The sequence below is a fragment of the Ovis aries genome, chromosome 19, assembly GCF_016772045.2.
Source record: "Ovis aries strain OAR_USU_Benz2616 breed Rambouillet chromosome 19, ARS-UI_Ramb_v3.0, whole genome shotgun sequence".
NCBI lineage: Eukaryota > Metazoa > Chordata > Mammalia > Artiodactyla > Bovidae > Ovis > Ovis aries.
The window spans coordinates 14,611,230-14,624,195 of record NC_056072.1 but is presented as its reverse complement, the minus strand read 5'-3'; the positions used below and the strand labels follow the sequence as shown (position 1 = coordinate 14,624,195).

The window sequence follows — 12,966 nt, the reverse complement described above, 5'->3', positions numbered from 1 at the left end:
CACAAAAAAAAAAAAAAAAAAAAGTGGGAGAGGAAGCAGAAAGTGGTCCATGAGATTCAACAGTGGAAGGGGAGATAAGTGAGACTCAACGTGAAAGAGGGTTTTTAAGCACCCTTGCCATCTTTGAAGATAGAAGAAAGAGGTAGAGCCTAGAAAGGCAGATGGCCCCTAGCAGCTGGAAATGACCCTCAGCTGATAGCCAGCAAGGAAACAGAGATCTCAGTGCTACGGCTACAGGGACTGTAGTCTGCCAACCACCCAAATGACCCCTTTAGGTCCCCTAGGAAGGAGAACAATGCTGCCAACACTTTGCTTTTAGCCTGGTGAGCCCTGTTAGATTTCTGACCTATAGAACTTCAAGATGATACATTTGTGTTATTTAAGCTGCTCAGCTGAAGGTAACTTGTTATAGCAGCAACAGAAAACTAATACAAATGCGTTGGTGACCAACTGATCCCTGTGTCGGAATATTCTGGTGCATAGCAACTGATGTCATAGAAAAGATTCCAGAAAAGCAGGTCAGGAAGAAGGACTTACAGTTTGGAAGCTCTTGAGTGAAGGCAAATGGGTTATCAAGACAGTGAAATGTCCAGAGTGTAGATAGAGCAACTTTCCTGCAATAAAGGAAAGGCTGCCAGAGTGGCTGCTCTCCCTTTCCTCTGAGGAGGCACCAAGGGCCTCGGAAGAAGGGTGAGTGGGTGTATCCTGGGCAGGAACTGGGACAGGCAGGATGATCCCTGGCTGCAGGAGACGCTTATCAGCAAATTCGCTTACTGCTCATCCGATGACAGTTCTGTTGGGAAGAGGAGGTTTTGTTTATTCATTCATTTATTCACTCATCAAAGATTCACTGAGGACCTACTGTGTCCCAAGGTCTGTTCTGAGTTCTGAGGATGAAGCAGAGAACAAGGCAGGCCAAGTTCCTGCATGCCTGCTGCTTACACTCTGACAGGGGAGGTAGACAAATGAATGAAAAATGAACAAGGACCTTTCTGAAATTTACATGTATTATGAAGAAAACAAAAGCTATTTTCTGTGATAGGGCAGTGGGAAAGTGATCCTATTTGAGTTGGTGAGCTTGTTAGCTGAGACTGTGAACAGGAAAGGGCAGGCTCTATGGTGGTTGGAGAAAATCATGTTCTAGGCAGAAGGAAGAGCAGGTGCAAAGGACCTGTGGTAGAGATGAGATGCGCATGTACAAAGAAAGGAAACGTGCAAGGTGAATGTGACGGCGTGAAGGTGAACGAAGGGAAAATAGGTGTGAAAGGAGAGGCTCTGTGAGGCGAAGGGACTGCTCTGCCATTTCCAATGAGTCAGTGGCACATCTGGACTGGACCAGGTCTCCCTGTGAGGACAAGAGACAAGGTCCCTGGAGTCTCGTTTGTAGAAAATCTGGGGTCAAGACAGCGTAAAGGTTAAGGCCACAGCTCAGAATGTGTATTCCAGGAGAAAAAGCAGTGGTGGAATAATCCAATATGACAGTGGCCGTTGTGTTAGTCGTGGCAGGACTCTGATGAACTAAGCATTGTGGTTAAGTCAGGAAGGCCTCTCCGTTTTCTGAACATACCGAGTCGTATACCCACAGACCCACAGACCCACAGCACCCTTCTCTTCTGCCAGGGTCCCTGTGATCTCAGTGGGGATTGCTTGTGACTCCATCCTCTCCCCTACCAGCCAGCACCCTGAGCTCAGGAGGATGAAGGCATCCATGGTGCTGTCTCTCATTGGGTACCTGGTGGTTCCAAGTGACACTGCGGTTCTGGGGCGCTGCGTGGTGGCTAAGAAGCTCCATGAAGGAGGCCTGAGTGATTTTGAGGGCTACAGCCTTGAAAACTGTGAGTGGCCCCTCTCAACCCTCCTCCTCACCTCTTTAACCACTAGCTCCTTTCCAGGCTTCCCCAGTGCTCCTCTGAGCCATACCCTGTCTGTTCCGTCTTAGGGGTGTGCCTGGCTTATTTTGAGAGCAAGTTCAACCCTATGGCTGTCTATGAAAACTCGCGCGGTGACTTCATCGGCTATGGCCTCTTTCAGATCCGCAACCACGACTGGTGTGACCACGGCAGGAACCGCTGCCACATGTCTTGCTCTGGTAGGTCCCTCCTTCCATGCTGGGGGCTGTGGAGGGTGGAGGGCAGCCACGTTGAGCTCAGGGGGCTGCTTTCCCAGTGACCAGAGTTTATAAGTTTGGAGCTGAGAGGAGGAGGGCCTGGCGGAGGCTGGGCTGAGCCAAATCCAGAATGGGGTCACAGGAGGCTATGCCGCACTGTCCAGAGTCCACAGGGAGAGAGAGCTGTGGGCTTGGTGGCCTGGGATGCAGCGAGGGAGACTCATGTCCAGATGGGCAGAGGAGGAGGCAAGGAAGAGCATGAGGGGTGAGACCAGGCAGCTCTGGTTAGGCCTAGTATAACTGATACTCTTCCTCAAGGGGAGCAGAGGCTGCTACTTTGACAGGTGGAAGTGATCACTGGGAGAAGACAGGCCTGTACCGTATACCTCATAAGAAGATGATGTGTATTTATCTCCAGAATCCAATGGGAGAAATATGCAACTATCTGTAGTAGAGGTGGTATGGGGTGTTGTGATGAAACTATAGTAGAACAAATACCCTGAAAAAACCCTCCTACTAGATAAAACGTAAAAAAAGGAATTAAAACCCTCTCTAACGTGAGCTCCTGGTAGCTCCCTTGACATCACTCTGACTTAGCTGCTGAGTGGTGACATGGTATCATTCCACTTCGTTTTCTTCACAGCTTTACTGAATCCAGATTTAAAGAGGACAATCGAATGTGCCAAGATAATTGTAAAAGGAAAAAGAGGGATGGGAGCATGGTAAGTAGCCTGTGTTCCTGACTTTCACCCACACGTCAGGTCCCATTAGTGTGTGACTTTAGATGGGTGGTGGTGGTGGTAGTGGTTTAGTTGCTAAGTTGTGTCCAGCTCTTTGTGGCACCATGGACCGTAGCCCACTAGGTTCCTCTGTCCATGGGATTTCCCATGTGAGAATACTGGAGTGGGTTGCCATTTCCTTCTTCAGGGGAATCTTCCCAACCCAGGTATCGAACCCACATATCCAGCAGTGCAGGTGGTCTCCTGCATTGCAGGCGGATTCTTTACCACTGAGCCACCAGGGAAACTCATCATGTTGCTTATGTCCTAGAGAACGCATGGAGAAGGAAATGGCAATCCACTCCAGTGTTCTTGCCTGGAGAATCCTAGGGACAGAGCAGCCTGGTAGGCTGCCATCTATGGGGTCACACAGAGTCAGACACGACTGAAGTGGCTTAGCAGCAGCAGCATCCTATGCAGGAGAAAGGCAATGGCACCCCACTCCAGTACTCTTGCCTGGAAAATCCCATGGACGGAGAAGCCCGGTAGGCTACAGTCCATGGGGTCGCTAAGAGTTGGACACGACTGAGCGACTTCACTTTCACTTTTCACTTTCCTGCATTAGAGAAGGAAATGGCAGCCCACTCCAGTGTTCTTGCCTGGAGAATCCCAGTGATGGGGGAGCCTGGTGGGCTGCCATCTATGGGGTCCCACAGAGTCGGACACGACTGAAGCAACTTAGCAGCAGCAGCAGCAGCAGCAGCAGCATCCCATGCAAAGCACTAAGCCAGCTTGTAGGTTATACCTGAGCAAATAAAACCCAGTCCCCACCTTTACAGGGTTTATAGGGCAGTGTTGCTTTTACGTGTCTCATACATCTCCTAGTTAGATGTGTAGCAACCAAGATGGAGCCAAGATTAAGATGAAAGATTGTAAAGAAATCAAACCATGTTTCTCTCTCTGCTGGAACAGTGCCCGGCACAAAATAACCTATATTAAGTTTTTGTTAAATAAATCATAAAATAGAGTTGTCATTTTAAATATACTTAACTGTTAGTCCTTCTTGAAACTTACGTTGATATGAAAAGTGAGATAGGGAATCCAGCTTCGTATTTTTCAAATGCTAGTCGGTAGTCTTGACATCACTTATGCCTTAACCCATTTTCTCACTAATAGATTGCATTTTAAAGAGGGAATCCTCTTGTTAATGTTAACTGTCTTCTGAGTGTTTGAAATATCTTTCATACATAGTCTTGACTTTCCAGTTAATTTGGAAGCTTGGCTGGCCCCTAGGGTAAGCACTAATGAGATAAAATCATCTTTGTTGTGTGGCACTAAGTAGAAATGTGTTGGGCCAGGCTGATCAAGGCTTCTCACTTCCTCAGAATTCCCAGTGGAGTGAGCTCTTATTAAGTTAATAAGCTGCAGTGGCTTTTCCAAAGCTCAGATCAGGCTGCTCTGTGAAGCTGGTGTGGACAGGATGGGAGAAGACCCAGGCCACCCCTCCTTCCTCCTCGACGTCCTCAGGAGTCCCATCTGCAATGCCTGCTCAGGGCTAAGGAGGGTGCTGTGATTTCCGCAAATATGTCTCTGCATGCTCTCCCTGCTGCTTTGCAGCCATGAGGGGCCAGGGGACCCCAGCCCCTGTTTCAACTGTGGGACGACCTCACATGGAACCTCATACCTGACCAAGGGATGAGATGAACTAACAGGATGTCTAATGGTCTGCAGCTGGCCTGGTGATTCCAACAGCTTCTGGGATAAGAGAGGAGGACGTGGGGTCTGGAAGCTGGCCAAGGGGCTGGGAATAGGCAGGGTCATGTTTACAGGCATCAGGAGGAAAGGGTAGAGAAACTCAGTCCAGCTGAACTAGGGTTGAGGATTGAGGAGCTGGAAGGAATTTTGGAAGGTGAAGGGTGAAACAGGTGCATGGAAGGGGCCCTGGCTCAGGGACAGGGGTTCCCATTTCAGAACTAGAGTCTGCCGAGTACTCATCACATATGTCACAGAACTTCTCCGATGCTCCCTTCAGGGAGGTTAAAAATGCCTTGCAGGACTGGAGAAGGATTTCACAGTTCACAGCTCAGCCTCCCCATCTCCCAGTGTGGGGTTTATGAGAAAGGGGGTGTTGTATAGCAGATGGAGGGAGCACTCTTGCTCACGCCTGCGAGGGTTGGAGGAACCATGGAGAGAGACGTACTTGGGATGCACAAAAGCCTTCAGAACTGTGCCCACTCAAATGCTCCAGGCATCAGGCAAGGGGTGTAAATGGGCCAGTGAGGGTTGAGCTGCAATATAGGGAGCCCTCTCTGGTTCACACTCCCCGGCCTTCTTCCCTGTAGGCCCTCTTGGACTCTCAACTGCCAGCACTCTGACACTCTGGCACGGTGGCTGGATGGATGCAAGCTGTAGCTGCTGGGAAAGCCCTCGCCATACTTGCTGCTGGCATCTTCCTAGTGGAGATGCTTTCCTGCTTCACTGCCTGTACTTATCCTGTTGATTATCCCACTGCTGGATGCTCTAGAGGGAAGACGGCAAAAGTTTGTTTCATTTGGGGATGCAGGATGCAGAATAAACTGCTAGTTATTCAACCTGGCCCAAAGGGCTCTGCTTGTCCTATTGTACTGTGATTGTTATGGTGGACACTATTATTCACCATTATCATGCTTCCTTATTGTTCCTTATTCCTTAATTTCAGGTGAAGGACTTCCCCCCCCTCCCGCCCCCAAACACTAACTGCTGCTTCCCAAGTAGGGAGATGATGGTACAATTTTTTATTTAAAACAAGTTTTATTAATTTTGACCACACCCTGTGGCATGTGGGATCTTAGTTTCCTGACCGGGGATCGAATTTGGCCCCCGGTATGGGAAGCGTGGACTCTTAGCCACAGGGAAGTCCCTTCTTGCACTTTTAAAATTAAACAATATACATTTAATAGGTAAAACTTGGAGAGTACAAAGTCATAAAGAAGGAAATTTAAAACGCTCGTCATCCCCCCACTGGAAGCAGAAGTTTTCATTACTATTATGCAGACACAGTTGAGGGTACCGTGCAATAGGGATGGTTAGTGTTAGTCCGTTCATATCCCTTTCCTGCTTCAGGGTGGGTGTGGACATATTTTTCTTCCAAAAAGCTTGAACTCCTACTGTGTACACAGTTCTGTATCTTGCTTTTTTTTTTTTCACTTCATATTTTATGGTCTAACATTTCCAAAATTGAAGGCAGGAAGATAAGGGAATGACAGAGGATAGTTGGATGACGTCACCAACTCAACGAACATGAGTTTGAGCAAACTCCAGGAGCTGGTGAAGGACAGGCAAGCCTGGCGTGCTGCAGTTCATGGAGTAGCAAAGAGTTGGACACGACTGAGTGACTGAACAACTACAACATTTCCATGACTTAGACGGGGATCCCAGCACCGTTTTTAACAACCACATGATCTCCATTTAGTGGACAAACTATAACGTAGTTTACACACAACTGTTTATACCCGCTCTTGCTACTCCATTTGATCTCTACAAGGACAAAACAAAATGATGTGACGAAATGAATCACAGCTGCCTGACAGTCAGGCAGCACTGAGAGCAAGTCAGCCCTGGGTTTCGTGTGCATCCCGGTCTCTTTCAGAAAGCCGAAGAAAGAGCTGCAAGTGAGAATTTCAGAGGCAGAACTTCTCCTCACTCTCAGCTCTGACTGATCAGCTTAATCAGTTGGTTTTATATGGCTTCCCCACCTCCAGGGAAAAGGGTGTTTGATAGCTCCTGCCCACACAGCACGAATCATACAGTGAAATTCCTGCTGGCAGCCTCCCTTGCTGCTGAGGTCACTGAGACACTTTGGAGACCGTGAGAGCTCCTCATTGAGCTGGGGACACACACCATCTCCAAGGGTGGGGCTGCATGCGATAATGCACCTGATTTCAACCCAACTTTATCCCAGACATTAATGACCACCTACAATTGATTAAAACTATCTCCTCAAGAGCCACATCCATTGGGCTGCCACCTCCTTCCAGCCCATTACTTCTGCCACGGCTCGTCATGATCCTCTAATGGCCACTTGTGTCAACATGGGCGTGAGGCTTGAGGACAAAGCAAATGTTAATGTATTGATCAGACTGCCCTCTCTAGGGTTTCCCAGCGCCGTCTCCTGGTGTGATGCTCTCAAAGCCACTGATAACGGGCATTACAATGAGCTCTCATCCTGGGGCCAGATCTCGCTGTCTGGTTTATTTATTTATTTATGGTTGTGCTGGGTCTTCATTGCTGCACAGGTTTTTCTCTAGTTGTGGCGAGCCAGGGCTACTCTTCATTGCAGTGCACAGGCTTCTCATAGCCGTGGCTTCTCTTGTGGAGCACAGGCTGAGCACAGGCTGCAGGGCATGGGGGCTTCAGAAGCTGTGGCTCCCAGGTCCTAGAGAACCGGCTCAATAGTTGTGGTACACAGGCTTAGCTGCTCTGCGGCATGTGGGATCTTTCCAGAGCAGGGATTGAACCCATATCTCCTGCATTGGCAGGTGGATTCTACACCACTGAGCCAACCAGGAAAGCCGCCCTCCCTGTCTGGTTGATCAAAAGCTAGATTTTAAAAATCTCGTGAACAATGACTCCTGGGGTCTCCCTGCTGTGGTCAGTGGCTAAGACTCTGCACTTCCAATGTAAGGGGGCCTGGGTTCCATTCCTGATCAGGGAACTAGATTCTGCTGCAACTAAGACCCAGCATGGCCAAATAAATAAATAAAAATAAATACTAACCAAACAAAAAAAAATGACTCCTGTTACTGTTACTTCTATCACTAGCAGCTACCATATTAACTCCAGTTTTACAAAATAATATACTGAGGCCTTTACTTGCAATATTTTCAAACCTTGCAAAACCTTACAAGGCAAATATGAATCATAACTATATCACAAGTGGGGAAATTGGGGTTTGGAGGGGCTAAAAAACTTGACTTTACTCCAGCCTGGTAGGTGATGGGGATGTAATGGGTATCCTCTCAAAACCTATCACTTTCTCACACAGCCCCTCCAAACTCTGGTACTGTATCAGTGTTAATTTTCCATCCCATTAATTAGCTGGAAAATCAAGTCTCCAGTTTTTGAATGAAAGACTTGGTACTGAAGAAGCTTTCGGCAACTGACACAAAACAATGGGTCACTGTCAGAGTGCTCAGAGGCTTGAAATCGAGGCCCCAGGAGATGAAGTAACTTTCTCAACTACAGAAAAATCAGTAAAGAAGGCAGTGTGGTGACTTGTAATGTTTCCACACTTGTGTCACCATGAAGATCACCTGCACTGGCTGTTAAAATGCTGATTCCCGGGCCATGCCCTTTCTGGCCTGTGAAGTATCGATGTGCACCAGTTATGAGATGGGGAATGTCTATTACCTCCATTCTGCCTTCTAAATGTCTGCAAATGTAGCTCAGTGGAGAAGCCAAACCTGCATCTGAAACCCTATTGGTACAGGTACCTCCCAGGCCCCCAGCTCCTCCAACTTCAGGAAGAACGAAGAAGCAGGGGTGTTGCTCATGATGCCTCAATGGGAGATTTATTTACTACAACAAGGGGGAAGTGGGAGGGTGGGATGGATTGGGAGATTGGGACTGACATATATACACTGTTATGTGTAAAGCAGATAACTAATGAGAACCTACTATATAGCACAGGGAACTACTCAATGCTCTGCGGTGACCCACACGGGAAGGAAACCCAAAAAAGACGGGATATGTGTATACAGATGACTGATTCACTTTGCTGTACGGTAGAAACCAACACAGCATTGTAAAGCAACTATACTCCAATAAAAGTTAATAAGAAAAGAGACAAAAAGGACTGTACAAGTCCTCAGAGGTCTGATTTAATTTGGTTAATTTGTTAAGTACTTATTGTAGCAAAAAATTTTAATGTACTTTGTTTCTTCTATTTATTTATTTATTTTTGGCTGTACTGCATCTTTGTTTTTTTTTTATTTATTTGTTTTTAAATGAAGGATAATTGCTTTACAGAATTGTGTTCGTGTGTCTTTGTTGCTTTGCGCAGACTTTCTCTAGTTGCAGCGAGTGGGGCTACTCTCTAGTTGTGGTGTGCAGGCTTCTCATTGCAGTGGCTTCTTGATGTGGAACACAGGCTCTAGGCACGCAGGTTCAAAAGTTGTGGTGCATGGGCTTAGCTGTTTTGTGATACGTGGGTTCATCCCAGACCAGGGATTGAACCCATGTCGGCTGAATTGGCAGGCAAATTCTTATCCACTGCGCCATCAGGGAAGTCCACTTTGTTTCTTTTGATTATTTTTACATCGCTCTGTAAGCTCATAATATAAAGAGCAAAATAGAAATTACTGTGAAAGAGATGACTCCTCGTTGTCAGTGGCTTTGAGAGCACCATGCCAGGAGCTGGTGTTGGGAGACCTTGCACTACTGCATCTCCGGGAACAACAGCTCACAAAGCTGGCACAGATGAGCCTTCATAGGTTCTGTCTACACCACATGTCCTCATCCTCTTCGCCATCCCTGAGAGATATAGGGGAGAGTCCAATTTTGACTACGTCCATCACATTCTCTGTCCTTGAACTGAGGGGCTGGACCTTGGGTTGCTGAGTCATGGACAAGTCAGTTCACTAAAGAGGTCATCAGCAAACCTACTGCTGAGTCCACACACCTGCCCCTGGCTCCTGTCCATCTCCAGCCTTTGGTTGGCTGTTCCTTTTTACTCTGTGGGATCCAGCAGTACTTACACAGTATGTACTCCATCACTCAATTGTGTTCAACTCTTCGTGACCCTTTGGTCTGTAGCCCACCAGGCTCCTCTATCCACAGGTTTTTTCAGGCAAGAATACTGGAGTGGGTGGCCATTTCCTCCTCCAGGGGATCTTCCTGACCCAGGGATCGAATCAATCTTTTGTGTCTCCTGCACTGCAGGCAGATTCTTTACCACACTGGGGAAGCATTTATATAGTACGTACTGCTTTTTGTTTAAGATAGCCAGAATAGGCTTGTCTCACATGCCATCCTAAGAAACTTAATCCAGTGGAGAATTAAGAAAAAAAAAAACAAACCAAAAACAAAAACCAAGAAACAAAACAGCAGATGATTTACACCAGTGAAGGTTCTAAGAGATGCTATTATATAATCAAGGTTCCCAGCTCTGTGTCTGCACAAAGTAGGTCATCAATAAACGCGATACGTACCTCATCTCCCTTCCTGGTTTCCTTCTCTTGGGTGGCTACTCAAGAGATATACTTATTACCTCAAGAGGCCAGAAGGCTCTGGAGTGTTGTCCTACTGTTCCAGGAGCCCACAGTCCTCTGCCCATCTCATCTCCATACTAATGCAATTTCTGAGCATGATATATTGTAATTGTGGCAAAAAATTCTGGAAGATTTATTAAGTTCCCTAGTTCTTATAGGTCAGGGACAATTTCTTATAAATTCTTGCTTTTGCTAAACACTTTAATATGCCATTGTCTAGGCAACAGAATTTTCCTCAATTAGATTTTAAGGCTAATAGGGGGAAGAACTTTCCCCCTTCCTCTCCAACACTAACAGGAAAGGCCATAAGTCCTGATCAAGAGCAAAATTTGCTGGTGCCTTGTAGGGGAACTTCAAACGTGATTCTGTTTTGCAGCAGAACTGAGTCCTACCTCCTGCCCCAGACCTGATGTCTTGCTGAGGCAGTGGGGGCTGCCAGTGGGAAGAGCCCTCAGTCACAGTGGACCCCACAGTGGAGTCCCAGTACTGCCCAAACAGAGAGTCTCCCACCAGGGCACACTGACCCCTGAGAATGAGGCACTCATCCGGTTCTGATCATCAGCCCCATAAGCTCAGAAATTCCATCTTTTAAGTCCCAGAAGTTACTATTGCTTGAATAAACATGACCAGTGAGGAAGCTGAGAACAAACCAGAAAGAAATTTACTAGTTTCAAGCAGCCTAGAGGTTGACAGCCGTGAGGGGAAACGTTCTCTGGAGGCATTGCTCCTCAGGAAGCCAGTTTATTCACTGGTGCCTGGGTGAACATGAACTCAGAAAGTGAGATATTAATGGTTCCAGTGTCTTTCTTGGGCAGAGGTTGGGCAGGCCCCACGAACATGCAACTTCTGCCTCTCCTTCAGGCTTCCCTGGTCTATCAACCTTCACTGAGGGACCCACTGTCCCCACAAAGGGGTGACGCTGCTGTGGGCCTGGGGCCTCTGCACTTCTGTTTACCGCGTCTCGAGCTGATTTTCTGGCGTAACTCTCAGGACATCCTTAATTCCTTCCTTTCTACACCCTCGGGTCTCTCTCTCTTTTTTTTGGCTGCACTATGAAGCATGTGGGGTCAGTAAAGAATCTGCCTGCAGTGCAGGAGACCTGGGTTCAGTCCCTGGGTGGGGAAGATCCCCTGGAGAAGAAAAAGGCAACACACTCCAGTATCCTTACCTGGAAAATCCCATGGGCAGAGGAGCTTTGTGGGCTTCAGCTCATGGGGTCGCAAAGAGTCAGGCGCAGCTGAGCAACTAACACTTGCTGAGGCATGTGGGAACTTCGTTCCCTGACCAGGGATTGAAACGCGTGCCCCACTGCAGTGGAAGCCTGCAGTCTAAGCCACTGGACCCCCAGGGAGGTCCCTAGGGGGTCTCTTTTAGTCATCTGCAGATAGAAGTTGGTTTGGATGGGACTTGAGAATGGGCAGGAGGGAGGAATTAAGGTTGACTCAGGTTAGAGATTTGGTGGCAGGCTGGGCAGTGGCACCATTCTGAGTAGCGTGACAACAGTCCCCGTGTATGGAGGCCTGTGCTATGGACCTCAGAATCCTCACCTCATTTAATTTCCCAGTGTTCCTATGAGGAAAGTACCAGTATATTTCCCAATAGGCTGAATGGCAACTTTGATAAATTTGCTTGTTTTGTTTAATCATTTCATTTTAATTGAAGTTTTCATTTTGTCTTTGTAGCAGCATTTAAAAGGAGCATGCAGCGCGTCCTTGCTCCCATTTCCTGCTGCTGCTGCTGTGGGAGCCTAAGGGTGGAGAGAGAGAAGATGGAGGGAAGGGAGAGTAATACATTCTTTAATAAGGAGAATTCTTATGAGCATATTCTTCATTCATGCTTTCTTATTCATACGGATAACGTATTTATGAGAGTCTTCATAATAAAGAGCACAGTCTCATAAACGTATTCTCCTTATGTATCCCCCAGCCCTCACCCCAGCCTGCCTCTCTTTACTCCTCTTTCTCCCCTTAATCTCCTCCCCCCTTGGTGCTTCAATCTCCAGTTGCAGCAGCAGAGAGCCTGGAAGACAAGAGCTAAATATCCCATAAAATCCTGTTATGGGGACCAGATGAGAGTTGATCAACAAAAACAGGATCCTTCAAAGAATCAAGTGATTTGGTGAATCACTTATTTGGCAGACCAGCTCTTAGTATTTTGCACAAACTGAACATTTTGCTTGGGTTTTGGCAAACTGCCCAGGTTAAGTGACCTGAAGTCCTTTTCCAGATAAGGAAGCAGAGGCTGGGGAAGTCGAGGAAGTTGTCTGAGGTCACAGTAACAAATGTGAGATTCACAACATTAAAAAGGCTGGTTAGAGCATAAATTGGTGTCTTTGTGTTATTCGGCAGGATAAGACCACAGGGGAGAGGACAGTAAACCCAAGGAGGGTTTCCAGAACTGAACTGGGGAAATTGATTTTCTTCTTTTTAAGAACAGTTAAAGATAAATTTGTATTTTAATTTTTAAATGGATAAGTGAAGTGAAGTGAAAGTGAAGTTGCTCAGTCGTGTCCGACTCTTTGTGACCCGTGGACTGTAGCCCACCAAACTCCTCCGTCCATGGGATTCTCCAGGCAAGAATACTGGAGTGGGTTGCCATTTACTTCTCCAGGGAAATGGATAAGAGACAGTATCAAATAACAATTCCATTGAATTCATCTAAAAAAGGTGATTTTTAAATGTCAAAACCTGAAATGCCTACAAAGACTGGGAAGGTGAGAAAACAATTGAGGGGGTAAAGGGATTCAAAAAATCTAACTTACTCTAAGAAAAAACAGTGCAAAGTGTGTTGCTGCCTGGCTCCTGTCACTTGGCATCAAGGACAGGAAGGCATTAGAGATGGGGGAGGTACTGCGGTAAATAGAAAGGGGAGCTGCCATCAGTACTGTAGATCC

At 47.0% G+C, this 12,966-nt stretch overlaps 1 protein-coding gene across 1 annotated transcript; it reads left to right on the top strand.

The window, feature by feature from the left end:
• Positions 1-618: 618 nt before the first annotated feature.
• On the top strand, positions 619-5,238 carry LYZL4 (lysozyme like 4). The gene is given in 5 exon segments (NM_001246007.1): positions 619-690; positions 1,679-1,835; positions 1,940-2,089; positions 2,751-2,829; positions 5,169-5,238. Coding segments are annotated over 4 exon segments (438 nt in total). The 5' UTR covers positions 619-690; positions 1,679-1,696.
• Positions 5,239-12,966: the final 7,728 nt, after the last annotated feature.